This window comes from Danio rerio, chromosome 16 (genome assembly GCF_049306965.1).
Source record: "Danio rerio strain Tuebingen ecotype United States chromosome 16, GRCz12tu, whole genome shotgun sequence".
NCBI lineage: Eukaryota > Metazoa > Chordata > Actinopteri > Cypriniformes > Danionidae > Danio > Danio rerio.
The window spans coordinates 45,473,079-45,487,478 of NC_133191.1; the positions used below are offsets into that span (position 1 = coordinate 45,473,079).

Below are 14,400 nucleotides of genomic sequence, written 5' to 3' on the forward strand. Positions count from 1 at the left end.
GACCACCAGCGAGCGCGATGTGACATTTAAACATGTTAAGCTTAAGAAGATAGAGCAATGTTCAAATCAGTTTCAGTCCAGAACATCATTAATGTACGAAATTTTGTGTTTAAATGCACCTGTGCTGTCAATAAAGCAATAAAGACACACTTTCATAGATTTGTTTCATATATTTACTCATTTAACAAACCACATGATTTAATCTAGGACTGTGGTCAAGAACACCTCTGTTGAGTTTAAGACTGAGTCTAAATTTTCAAGTCTTAAAATTAGTCTATAGGCTTTAAGACTATTATCAAGTGATTAAAAAGCATTAACTTTAGCTGAGTACCAACACTGTGGGATCAGGCCATTTTATTTAGACCATTTTTAAAAACATATACTGACATAATGCAAGTATGGACTGTTAGAACTTTATTTTTTGTATGATCCACTGTCAAATCGGGTGCTTTAAATCACAGATGCCCAAATTTGGCTTAAAAAGTTGGCCCATGGGAACCTTTGATTTGGCCCACCATCCCATCTGAGAACGGTTTAGAGATTGTAATTTCTAGTTTAATTTGAACCTTTATTGCTTATTTCAAGAGTTCATACTTAGCTGATGATTGATAGTAAAGCTAGTTTGGCATGCTGTCCCGGGAGAGAGCCCTGAGCTTATAAGATCCTTGAGCCCTGGGCTCCCTCCCGTTGCAAGGCGAGAGGAGAGTTTGAGCTCAGGTAGATCTCGATGACTATCCTTTTTGCTTGTTGTAGCTAAGTGTCAGATATGTATACTGAAAGGTGTACTCAGAGGTTAGCTAATGTATTTTGATTAATTATTTAGAGTGCTTGTTTTTGAACTGTGGTAGGAAACCGGAGGACCCGGGGAAAGCCCATGCGACCACGGGGAGAACAAGCAAACTCCGCACAGAAATGCCGTCTGGTTTGGAAAGAAATTTAACCAGAGGCATTCTTGCTGTGAGGCAACAGCGCTAATCGCTGGCCACTGTGACGCCCGTTTGAAAGGAGGGAAAGTAGGGTTGGGTGGGGGGGGTTTCTTCTAGACGAAGATATTGAGATGAGAAAAGTCTGGTTATTTATAGTGAGTTAAGGATCGTCTGATAGGATAATCAGTCATTAGCTAAAGTTGAAACAGCTGCGAACAATCATAAGCACGTGATCCTCTCGAAATTTGTTTATGAATAAACTTCACTTAATTGTTAAGCTGCAAAAGCTATCTGAAATAAATATTTCAATTTAAATGGTGTAAATTAATCAGATTTAGTTTCAAATGTGACAGAGGATAATGCAGAGCATTTGGTGAGTGAATCAAGGCAAAGGCAGATTCTGCTTGACTAGTGTATTCAGCACTGAACTCTTCTGTGTTATTAATGTGATTGTTTATGTTTTTATTGCAATGAGTTCTAATTGAAAAAGTTAAACTCCATCAGTTTATACTGTTCAAAGTAATGTTGTCTATTTCTAATGAATTAGGAAATTACCCATGGCAAATCTAATGTAAAATAGTTTGGCATATTTATCTTTGTCTCACAGCTCTGTCAGATTTTGCTCTTCATATGAAAAGGGTTTGGGCACCGATGCTCTACAGGCTGTAAGACCAAACAAATCCTCAATTTATTTTTAATAGTTTATCATTCAAGAGACATTCTAAGATAACATTAATCATTTTGAATTATTATTTTAATGGTCAAAAAGCATTAGCTGAGTATCAACACTGTAGGACCAGGACATATTTAAAATTTTTAAAGACATTGACTGACATATTGCAAGTTTAAATTGTTAGAACTTCATCTTTGTGTATAATTCACTGTTGTCAAATCAGATGCTTTCAATTAGATGCCCAAACTAGGGCCCTTTGGCCACAGTTACCTTTGATTTGACCTGCCATCCCATCTGAGAATGGTTTAGTGTCGTTTCAAATTCATGTCACCTTCTATTTGTTTATTTAAGCTTTAATCTAAAAAAAATAACTGAAATTAAATTATGTAAATTATTCAGATTTTATTTAAAATGTACGACGGAGGATAATGCAGAGTATTTAGTGAGCTAATCAAGGCAAAGGCAGATTCTGCTTGACTAGTGTATTCAGCACTGAACTCTTCTGTGTTATTAATGTGATTGTTTATGTTTTTATTGCAGTTCTAGTTGAAAGGTTAAACTCCATTAGTTAATACTGTTCAAAGTAATGTTTTCTATTTCTTATAAATTAGGAAATTACCCATGGCAAATCTAATGTAAAATAGTTTGGCATATTTATCTTTGGCCCACAGCTTTTACTGATATTTAGTTTTTGGCTTTTTATACAAAAACATTTGGGCACTCCTGGTCTTCAGGCTAGTTTATCATGCAAGAGACATTCTAAGGTAATAATTTTGGATTACTATTTACAATGATCTAAAAGCATTAGCTGAACACTGTAGGGCCAGGCCACTTTACTTACACACATTTTAAAGACATATATTGACATATTGCAACTGTGAATTGTCAGAACTTTATCTTTGTGTATGATCCACTAATGTTAAAATCAGGTGCTTTAAATCAAAGATACCCAAACTAGGGCCCGTGAGCCAATATTGCCCCCTGGGAACTTTTGATTTAGCCCACTATCCCATCTGGGAATGTTTTAGAGATTGTATTTTCAAATTTAATGTAACCTTTTATTTGTCTATTTTATTGTTAAGCTTGAAAAAAACTATTATTAAATATTTAAATTTAAATGGTGTAATTTATTCAGATTTTGTTTAAAATGTACTACGACAGATGAAGGATAATGCAGAGACTTCAGTGGGTGAATCAAGGCGAAGGCAGATTCTGCTTGACTAGTGTATTCAGCACTGAACTCTACTGTGTATTAATGTAATTATGTTTTGTGGTTTAGTTTGGTGTGTGTATCTTCGACTCACGGCTCTCAATGATATTTGGTAAATAGTTTGGACACCAAACTAACCAAACTTGGGCATTTAAATAAATAATAAAAATTTTTAAAGCTAATTTTATAATTTGTTTTACCGATCATCATAGGTTAAAACATTATTAACATTAACATTTGCCCAACAGTATGAAATGTTTTAAAGAAATGTGAAATTGTATAAGGTGAAATTACATGTTTCTTAATGTTTTTTTTTTATTAACTGACATTGAATGTTTATTTTCTGACCAACAAAATTAAATGATTAATACATTTTATGATCAAGAAAGGTTTTTAAATTTATACTGCGCAAAGAACAAACACAACAAATGGATGCACAAAGAATCATTTTAATGCACAAAACATTTATTGGTGAACAAAGCACACTTCAAAGCAGTTTTCATGCACTGTTATTCACAAACATGTTTCTGATTTGTTCTCATGTGGATGCTCTGTAAACCCCAAGCAGATTCTTGAGAGCGGAAGACGGTTGCTTTTAGCTGACTGAGGCCTCTTCATCTTGACATCCTCATCATCAGTTTGACTCAACATGAGATTTTTTGTCTCAGCACCAGCGACTCTTTTCTGTGTGTCACCAACAGATAGCACAGGAACATGGGTTAGTTTCAGAGCAGGCATGTTAGTGATCATAGGAACACGCACAAATGTTTGTTTGCTTACCTTCACTGGTCCTTTTGGAAAACCTGGCAGTCTGGGTAAGGAAATGTGAGTCTTAACCTCAGGGTCGCTGCCGTTTCTGTGTGCCTCATTATTTACAAAGGTAGAAAACCTGGACACTTGATGCCCTGAAGATCGATCTGTGAACTTCTGTCTAGCTGAAGGCTTCACAAGAGTACGACCTGGCTTCAATGCGGGCAAGTGTATGGGCACAGCGACAGGATTCTGGCACTTGTTTGTTTCTGCTGCTCGTTTCCCAAAAAAAGGCAGAACAGGTAAAGAAAGGTCATCACTGGCAATCAAATCAGACTTACATGAATGCTTAGTGATGTTTTTACCTGAAACTTCTAGCAGATTCCTAGGAGACTTCACTCCTCCATGCTCAGGAGATCTTCCACATGACTCTGATATCTTTTTGCCAGTCTTTGTCAAGAAGAAACGTCCAGTTGGCTTTTTCTGTCCTTCAACAGGCTTTACAGGAGCACATTTTGGCTTCAAACTAGGCAAGTGTGCAGGTGCAGCAGGAGCATCCTGGCGGAGTGGTGAAGCCTTGACGACATTTCTCTCTGTCTCATTCAATAGTTGAGCAGGAAACCTGGACGCTGGAGGTCCATCAATGGACTTCTGCACAGCCAAACGCTTCACAGGAGCACAGTTTGGCTTCAACAATGGCAGAACAGGTAGTGAAAGTTCAACTCTGGGAATTACACCAGACTCACAAGACGGAAAGCTGATATTTTTCACTGAGACTTCCGTCTTGTGCTTAGGAGAGCTCACTCCTTGATATTTTGGGGGTCCATATGTGAACCTTTGTCCATCAATGGGCACCACAGGAACATGGTTTGGCTCCATAAGAGTTGAGGAACAGTTCCCATTCAGCTCAGACTCACACGGGAAGATGATGTTTTTCACTGAAACCTTCGAGCTCACACCTTGCTGTTTTGGATATCCGTCTGTGAAGTTCTGCTTGTTGACAGGCTTCACAGGCATCCGGTGTGGCTTCAGAAAAGGAAGGTTTTTGCGGACAGCGAAAATCTTTTCCGCCATCACTTCTCCACTCCCAGAATGAGACAGGGGAGATGAGGAACGCTTAACACTGGCATTCGACTCAAACTCACGTGGGAAGATGATGTTTTGCACTCTGACCTTCGAACTCTCTCCTAGCTGTTCTGGAGGGCCGTCTGTGAAGCTCTGCTGGTTGACAGGCTCCACAGGAACACGGTTTTGCTTCAGAACAGGAATAGGAGATTGTTGGAGAGGTGAATGTTTGCCCTTCTTTGCTGTTGTGCTCCCAGGATTAGGCAGAACAGACGAGGAAGGGTCAAAACAGGCCTTCAGGTCAGACTCAGATGGGTAGGTGGTGTTTTTCACACAACTCGCCATCAACTTTGTATAGGAGCTCACTTCACGACGTTCTTTAGGTCGTGGCAGGACGCGACTCAAAGCGTTTCTGAACCACATGTTGAAAAACGGGATTGGATTTTCTCAACAACTGCAAAAACGAGCTTGAACGAGCGATAGACAGTGTGAGACTGACAAATCTCATGGAATTTGTGGAATGCCAGTTAGGCTATGATGTCACATTATAGAACGTCTGCGGCGTTGACGTCTTTTAGGCATCATTTAAATGTCGAGTGTCTGTTCATTTCTATTACATCTGTATTCATTACATGAATTATTTTTATCATTGTGCTTTATATTATATTGTGACGCCAATAATTAATAAAAATATTTTTGAGCGAATTATTATGAGTTAGTCTTTACTCTGTCATTTTGGTCGTATTGACAAGAATCTTCACTTTAATTATTATGTTTCTTCAAGTGGCAGCAGAGGTCGCACTTTAATGCATTGTAAAGGTTTGTCATTTTCCATAACGCCCGATAGAGGCCGTAGTTTGACGCTTAATGTATTTCGCTGGAGGTTGAAGTTGAGGGGTCACGTTGGTTGGATAGTGGCTTACAGTAGCTGACATGATGCTGGCAGAACACTAGAGACTCACAGCCACCTGCCTGCTGCAGCTCAACGAGAGCTATTCACTGTTAATAAAAGCCCTCGAAGAGGAAGAGAAGCACCCGCCATTAGGGTAAGCGATCATTTCAATGCTGTTGTTGTGGTTTGTGTGGTGAAATTGCCAAATTAGAGCATTTAGAAGCATGGCAGGGCCCTTGGTGCTCATCCCTGTTAGCTGCTCCAGAAACAAGCTGTCAAAGCGCTTCCGAAATAACCTAACGTGTATAACTTATAGTTTGTCGTTACGCTGAGGCGATTAAATGTATATTTTAAAGTGTAATTATTAGAGGTAGTGTGTCTGTATATGTGTGAATTAAACCAGCAGGTGTTTAATACATGTACTGTTGCTAATGCTAAATCGCTAGCAGTTCGGCTAAAGATAATGCCATGGAGACGTGTTTCAGGTTCATCTTTCACAAAACAAAGATAAATAAATGATACCCGAGTGTTGTGAAAGAGCATAGGAAGCTCAAACAATTTAGTTAATGCAGAACGGCATGTATGCATTGTTTGGCGGCTGTTAGCTTTGGTGCTGATCTCAGCTCAGCCAATTTACAGTTTAATTGATTGACATGTAACGTCAGATGTGACATCATACTAGGCATTGCACACTGGATTATTAAAGTGCAATAGGTTATGGAGTACCATAACAGTGCAATGGTGTTGTGTGGAGCAACATTGGATTAATGATAATAGTCTGATAAACAACGTTGCAGTATGTATCAAACTACAATGAGTAGTACTATTTCATACGTCGCTGTACCAATGTCTTACGACAGAATTATGTGAGTATATTACCCTAATCTTATACTGTTATACGGTATTTTTGCATTAAAGCCTAAGATAGTTTAAAATGTTTTGTGAATAGTTCTGTTTTTAGTGTCATGCTTTAGTTATAAGCCATTATATGTGTCCCAAGTTGACTATGACTGATACTAACAAGAATTACTGTTTACCTTTTCTGCTGTGGAACTAGATTACATTTAGAAATGTTAAAATTAATAGGTACTTATAAGTTATCATCAGTAGGCCCACACGGAATCTGCACGCGCAGAATTCTGCAGATTTTCCGCAGAATTCTGCAGATTTTCCGCAGAATTCTGCAGATTTCTAGCCCATCATTAATTCTGTTTATTTACTTGAGTAAATGTGTGTAAATCTATATTTATATATGTTTTTATTAATTACACTAATATTACTGACTAATATGAAAATGTGTATCTGATTTATGCACAATACAGTTTGTACAGTAATATTTTCTGTATTTTAGTAGATATTTTATATGAGAGACTTGTACTGTTTACCAAATAAAGTGCATCTGATTGGATTTGTAATTTAAACATTAAATAAAAGTTTAAAAGGTATTACTTTTTATTTCACATTTTAAGGTTTTAATTATCATACTCATAACTTATGCAGATTCCGTCTGGCCCTGGTTATCAGACACAACAACAATAATAAATAACATAGTAATATTTATTTATTTTTCTTAAATTAAATTGATTATTTACAACACATTTTATTTGGTGGAAAGTACTTACAAAAAGTGATGTTTTTTAGATCATTTCTTTAATGTGGAAGTGATCATTTGAATAACCTTGCTAAACTCTCATAAATGACAGCTGTTATGCAGAAGATTTATATTTAGATGATTACCTGGGGAACATATTCACACAGACATAAATCTGCACTGTGTCTGTAGAGTTTGACAGCTAACATGTTTATTTATTATTTAGATTAGTGAAGATTGAATTTTCCCTGAGATGGAATTTTGAGATATTACCTAATTTTGAACACCTTTTAGAATTAAGCAGTTTAAATGCCACATAGTATTTAACGTAGTTGAAATCATTATTCAGTAGTTGAAATCATTATTCAGTAGTTAAAATCATTAGCTTTTTTTTTTTTTTTTTTTTTTTGATGATCCAAACTAGCAACTTCGTATTGCACTTAACATTTTAACCAGACACGTTTGATAGATTTACACTTTTTTTATGCGTGATCAAGCTTTCAGGTAATGTTTTTCGTTAACAGCAGGTTCAGCATTCAACCACAAGTTTTTATCAGCCTACACTTAGACAATTCCTCATATTTGAAGTCATTTACTGTTTTTATGTAGTAGAATTTGGTTTGCAGATTTTTAATCGTTTGTTTGGACTGAAAGTCTCTTTTAAATGTTTCAGAGGAGTAATAGACTGTTGGTCAAAATGAGATTCTTACCTGTTTATTTGTTTGTGAAAGTAAATGTTGTATAAATGTGAAGAATTCAACTCAAATTCCAGTCATAATTTTAATTTCTATCAAATGTGCATGACTCACTTTGTGATAGTTGCTTGTTTTAATTGAATCTATTTCCGCTCATTTAAATGGATTTAAAATGCACATTCCAGGCTTTAGAAAAGATTCAAATAAAATATAAAATGTTCAATTAAGCATTTATAAATAAACTTTATGTGTAATTGGGTGCAATATCCATTCAAATTATTTATTCATTCATTATTTTTTTAAATGCACTATTAAGTTAAACACACAATCTTTCCAAACTTCATTTGTTACGATGCAAGAAATTATTACATTCATGTTCATATGCATGAACCATCGCATGCACCTAAAACTAAAGTATACCTTGCTGGGGGCATTTTTGGGGGGGAGGCAGTTTGCATTTTGACCACAATTGACATGCACTCAAAAAATGTGTTTGCTGTTTGCTTAAACAACTTATTTTAAATGAGCTAAAACAGCACAATTCTTGGGTTTTCTTGGGACAACTTAATTGTTTAGTGTTTAATCAACTTAAATTGGTAAAAACTAATAAGTTAACTTCATTTCTTCATGTTGTCCCAACACAAATCGATCGTGTGGAACCCAGGATTTTTATTATGTGTTGTTTACTAATATTTTATTGTACGTAGTTGTTGTTGTTGTTGTTATTGTGTTAAGCAATCACACATTTTATAAAAATGTTTCTTTTTAATATATGATTTAACACTGCATGTGTTCAGCATGTTATTCTTTTGGTAATATTATATGTAGAACAATCCTGCAAATATTGTAATTAACCTAGTTTAAATTAACTTATCAACAACATTTGATATTTTAAGCAGATATATTGATTTAATATGTTGCTTTTGTGTGAAAAAGGACTTTTTTTGTTTCTTTTTCTTTTCTTTTTTTGAGTAAATTATTGCATTTAATAAGCCGTTTAAATCTCTGTTGTGAAACATCATTAAGCTGTCCATTAGAATTATTTCTGTGTCTAAGATGTCTGATCCGTTTGCATTTTTAGGCATTTTCTGAGTTCAGTGTGCTTCTTGTAATATCTGCTAACAGTTTCTTGCATTGCCGCTGGTTTGATTTGACAGATCTGCATAGTAACAATTCAACAGTTTAGATTAATGTGTTTAGATTTGTTATTGTTCATATATACAATGCTATCCATAAATGAGTACACCCCCACAGATGTAATATATTCTGTAGAATGATTTCAGCAATATGTTGTGCATATAGAGTAGATTAGTCTGTACCAAAGCCAAAACTGGAACTAATCTAACAAAAAAAGATCCCTGTTTATTATTTACCAAATTAGTATGTTTAAACTATTAAAATCAAGAGAAACATAACAAATATCATATTGAGTTGAATTTTCGTTTGGTCAGTGGAATTGAAGTGTATTGTTTTTAGGTGACCAAACTCTTATTTTTATCCTTATAGCGGTTTAAAAACAGTTTTGTTTAAATGCACCAAACATTGTTGACTAAATATGAAAAAAACATTTTCAAAAGGTGGTGTTCTCATTCGTACTGAGCAGCACTGTGTTCTGGTTTATTCTGGTTATATTCTTTGTTTGCCACACTGTAGTTCTCCTTCTCTGTCCGTTTTTTTTATGAAATCTGTTGCATCACGGCTTAATGCAAGTTGCCCACAAGCTTGAGTAGCCAATGTGTAGCATCTCTGTGAGGCTGTGTGTGTCATCTTGTTCATGTAATATTTATAGAAATGCATGAACGCTGGCCTCTCAGGAGGTGAAGTCCTCGGAGGAATGTTTCTTCTCTGTGGTGTAGTCCCAGTTGACAAAAAGGGCTCTTTGTAAAGCATAGACCGCCAGCATAACCCTTGAACCCTCTGGTTTCAGAGTTTAAAAGTCCAGAATCTACCAATGAGCAAAGGGTTAAATCAAATGGAGAGTTGTTTTAAAATAATGAGATGCTAGCTGTTAGCAGAGATTTGTTTAGACTGAGGTTTTCATTAACATTCAATTAGAAAACATTGGTTGGAGTGTTTGGTATCATAAATGTAAACAAACAAACAAAAAAAAGTTATTTTAGAATTTAGTAAGGAGTTGCTGGTAACATTTGCTACTTGATACGGTGTAACAACTACTGCTTAGGTTGGTCAGATTTTGTTTATAATAATAATAATAATAATAATAATTATTATTATTATTATTATTTATTTGGTCATTTATTTTTTATTTAAAGAAATCTCTTATAGGACTTGTACTTGGACACTTACTCAAAGGAGAAGTTTCCCCAAAATGGTAATATTGCAACAGAAACAGAAAATGTTAAACGTATACTTCTGGATTGCTCTATCCACTTGTTGTGTGAGATGTGAAGCGAAAAAGCTTCTTGGTCCAAGCGCTATATCAAACTACGTAGGGAGACTTAACAAATGGTAATAATTAACGTTACAAACCACTGTAATGCTTTCGAAAATCATCATCGCTAAATATATATATATATATATATATATATATATATATATATATATATATATTAGGGCTGTGCAATTAACCGAAAAATCAGATTTCGATTTCGATTTTGGCTTTTAACGATTATGAAAAACCATTAATAGAGATAAACGATTATCACGTACCGCCCCCTTTCCAGTTGTACACGTATGAAAACTCTTTGCCTCTGCAAAACTAAGTTCCACGTGAAAATGACTAAAAGCATGTTCTGTATAGTAACTTTTGCAGCACGGGATGCGCATCATTCTTATTTTTAAAAGCGCAAAAGAGCACGTGCTGTTGTGTGTGTGTGCACGCCATGTTTAGCCTCTGACAGGTAGCGTGTGTGTGTGCCGCGCTTAGCCTCGGACAGCAGAGCACACACACATCTAACGCGATCTTAATGTGAGCGCTGTAATGGTGAAATACATGCACATTTGTGTCAGAGCGCGGTGTTTAGTGATTATTCATATTAACCCTCATTTGTGTAATAAACTAACAAGTTGAGAATCAAAAGACACGAGAAACCATATCAGAGCCGCACTATTCTTAAAGTGAGCGTGCGGTATTCCTGCTGCTGCCGACTGTTTATATTATTAATTAATAATAAAATTAAAAATACAGTGAAGATGCTTAAAGCACAGTTTAAACATAACAGATTTAATAACTCATTTCTAATAACTGATTTCTTTTATCTTTGCTATGATGACAGTACATTATATTTTACTAGATGTTTTTCAAGATACTAGTATTCAGCTTAAAGTGACATTCAAAGGCTTAATAAGGGTAAATAGACAAGTCATTGTATATCAGTAGTTTCTTCTGCAGACAATCAAACATATGTATTGCTTAAAGGGGCTAATTATATCGAGCTATTAAAATAGATTTCAAAATATTCAAACCTGCTTTTATTCTAGCTGAAACAAAACAAATAAGCCTTTCTCCAGGAGAAAAAAATATTATAGGAAATACTGTAAAGAAATCCCTCTGTTAAACATAATTTGGGAAATATTTATATATAAAAATAAATTCACTGGAGGATGAATATTTTTGACTTCAACTGATAATCGTTTTGAATAATCGTGATTACAATTATGACCAAAATAATCGTGATTATGATTTTTCCCATAATCGAGCAGTATATATATATTCATACCTAATATCCGATGGCCAGAAAGTGATTGATTAATTATTTATAAATTGTTAAAATATTGGTGACTGTGATGCAGCAAGTCCAGAGACTGATGTGTACACCATGATTTTATATAAAATTCACTTTAATGTGTGATGTGACTAAAAAGTGGTCATAAACAAATATTTTCTCCTTTTAAATGAGTAGCGGCTTGGACCTGGAAAGAGTATTTCAAACATCACGACTTAACAAGCGGATTTTTATTATAATCAGACAACGATTTTAACCTGGAGACACTTTAAGGGAAATATTTTTAAATGTGGATCCTTCAAAAATGGTAGAATTTAAAGTAAACCTTAAAAACATTTAATTTTCTTTTGTATTATTTATTGCTGTCGATGTCTTTATAATTTTTGTTTTATTGCAGAAAAGTGATATTTATAAAATGTACATTTTGCCATGAAATAGCCAGAGAAGCGGATATTGGCCGGCAGCTAGCTCTCTGCAACTCTCACATGGTCGCCCACTGAAGCTAGGTCAGTAGCCTGGTCAGTACCTGGAGACCACGTGGGAAAGCTAGGTTGTTGCCAGAAGTGGTGTTAGTTAGACCAGCAGTGGCGCTCAACCTGCAGTCTGTGTGGGTCCTAACGCATCACTATATCGATGGGGACTCTATACTGTCAGTGAGCACCGTCTTTCGGATGAGATGTTAAACCGAGGTTGTTAAAAATCCCAGGATGTCTTTTAAAAAAAGGAGTAGGGGTTTAACCCTGGCATCCTGGCCATATTTCCCACTGGCCACCTGACCGTCCCCATATCATAATTGGCTTCATCACTCTGTCTCCTGTCAACCAATAATCTGTTGTCTGGTGTGCTGTCTGGCGCAATATAACTGCTGTTGCATGATCCAGGTGGATGCTGCACAGTGGTGGTAGTTAAGGAGATTCCCCCAAAAATGTGTAAAGCGCTATATAAATGTGAGGTATAATAAAATAATAATATGGCAATAGAGTCAAAACTCTCTCTAACACATCGTTTTCTTTTGTATTTATTATGTATGATTCATTCAAGTTAATATATTAAAAACAAAGCAGCATTGTAAATATTATTAAGTTAAATGTTAACTTAATATGTTAACGAATGCAAAAAAAATAGTTTTTGATTCTGAAATAATTATATAATGCTAAAAAATTGAACTTTATTGAGAAGCACTAATGCTTGTCTAGTGTTAAATTAAAAACTTGACAGGTTTGTTACAGATTTCCCATAATATCCTGTGGCTGAATGAGAGTGATAAAATGTCCATAATACTTTAAATGTGTATCAAATACTCTTAAAAAAAGTGTTTGATTTAGTTTTTTTTATCAGTCAGCAGAAGAACAGGTAAATCTCTTCACACCATGAATGAAATTCTCCAGCTCTATTTACACTTGGGTTGTGTACATATTTGCACAGATCCCTGGATGCCCGGCGGTGCCCTCGCCCTGGCCGCACACGCAGACTCGATGGCCATCAGCTGACCCCCGCGCCCAGGATGACGGTGAGAGAGCGGCTTCGGCAGAACATCTCGGCCGCCTTCTACCGGCACGGCCTGCTATGCGCCTCATACCCGGTTCCCATCATTCTCTTCACCTCTGCCAGCATCCTGACCTGCTGGTGAGCCTGCACATATGCTTTTATTATTGATAAGTAGCAGTGAAGCACAATGTTTAATTTACCTGTGGTGGCAGGATGCAAGGACTATCCACACAAACATCGCTGTACTCACACACAGGCTGTAAATCTACTGTTAATCATTTACTTCACTATTTAAATAATAGTAGGATGACTCTATCATGGACAAAGTCATACCAGAGAGGGGGCAGGTGGTCCTCTGTCAGTCAGTAGTGTACACCTTTAAATAAAAATGACTAAAATTCTCTTTGATTGGCAGAATTTTAGCTACAAAATAAGCAGGAAAGCTATTCTATGTTTACAGTAAACTACTGTATTTCATTAAATTATAAAATGTTAATACTCCACCACCATGGTAATACATGACACTAATTAATGCAATAAATATTATTAATAACATTAGATTCAGTATCATACTCTAATGTACAAAACAAATAAGAAGAAAGAAATGCCAAACGATAAACTGAAGTGTCACTAAAGGAATTTTGGAAAGTAAATTTTTTGTGATTCATCATAAGGACACTGACTGTTATTCTGGTAACATATTTTTATTTAAGTAACAATTCCCACTATTAATGACTGGTGTATTACCTGCCTATGATTAGGATGTTGGCTATTATATAGTACTTATAAAATATGTTCTTATTCTACATCAATACCCTAAGGTACCTAACTAACTATTAATAAGCAGCACATTAGTATTTTATTGAGCTAAAAGTCTTTGTTAATGGTTTGTTAATAGCAAGAATTGAACCTTAAACTAAAGTGTGACACATATATTTAGCATCTGAAGCATTTTACAGTTTTTTTACCATTGAATCCATGGCTATTTTTTACAGTCTATAATGTTTTAAGGGTTAAATAACATCTACAACAGCTTCACAGGTATCACACACTGGACACAACATTTCACGTCAAGTTAGGGCTGCGTACCATTTAAAAGTTTTTGATATGATATTTTAAATTCGAAACTGTGCTGGGCTTTTGCATGAATGGACTTTCGTTTCTATGTATACATCGTATCCTCTCGCAGAAACAATTCACCTAGGCTGCCAGCATCTGTTTATTTATTTTAGTTCAGTTATTTTTTCCATAGATTTGCCATCCTACACATGCAATTCACTAACACTTATGTCATTTTATTCATTAAGGTATCGATACTTTGTACCGTCAGACAAGACATTCATAGATACTAGAATTGAGACAGTTTGGTTAGTGCTTAAAAATATCACCTTCGATACTCAGCCCTACTTCCGATCTAGCTTAAA

General features: G+C 35.4%; 2 protein-coding genes across 3 annotated transcripts in view; one reads left to right on the forward strand and one right to left on the reverse strand.

Moving 5' to 3' along the window:
• Positions 1 to 2,910: 2,910 nt before the first annotated feature.
• LOC137487956 (uncharacterized) lies at positions 2,911 to 5,454 on the reverse strand. The gene is made up of 3 exons (XM_068214208.2): positions 3,925 to 5,454; positions 3,590 to 3,831; positions 2,911 to 3,493 (listed from the first exon to the last, which is right to left on the reverse strand). Exons 1-3 carry the CDS (start codon positions 5,045 to 5,047, stop codon positions 3,323 to 3,325), a joined length of 1,536 nt encoding a protein of 511 aa, XP_068070309.1. The 5' UTR covers positions 5,048 to 5,454; the 3' UTR covers positions 2,911 to 3,322.
• Positions 5,455 to 5,537: 83 nt separating this feature from the next.
• scap (SREBF chaperone) overlaps positions 5,538 to 14,400 on the forward strand; it is a 48,495-nt gene continuing 39,632 nt past the window's right edge. The window contains exons 1-2 of one of the 2 annotated variants that reach the window (XM_681493.8): positions 5,538 to 5,670; positions 12,914 to 13,114. In XM_681493.8, the coding sequence (XP_686585.3) occupies positions 12,993 to 13,114 (122 nt within the window). In that variant the 5' untranslated portion in view covers positions 5,538 to 5,670; positions 12,914 to 12,992. Of the gene's footprint in view, positions 6,383 to 12,913; positions 13,115 to 14,400 lie in introns of both variants that reach the window. The other variant, XM_005158250.6, reaches the window with a different exon arrangement.

Coding starts and splice junctions, on each gene's coding strand:
- LOC137487956 (XM_068214208.2), bottom strand. CDS start 5,047: ATGTGGTTCAGAAACGCTTTGAGTCGCGTCCTGCCACGACCTAAAGAA. Junction 3,832..3,924: donor GAATCTGCTAGAAGTTTCAG/GTAAAAACATCA, acceptor GGAAACGAGCAG/CAGAAACAAACAAGTGCCAG. Junction 3,494..3,589: donor TTCCAAAAGGACCAGTGAAG/GTAAGCAAACAA, acceptor GGTGACACACAG/AAAAGAGTCGCTGGTGCTGA.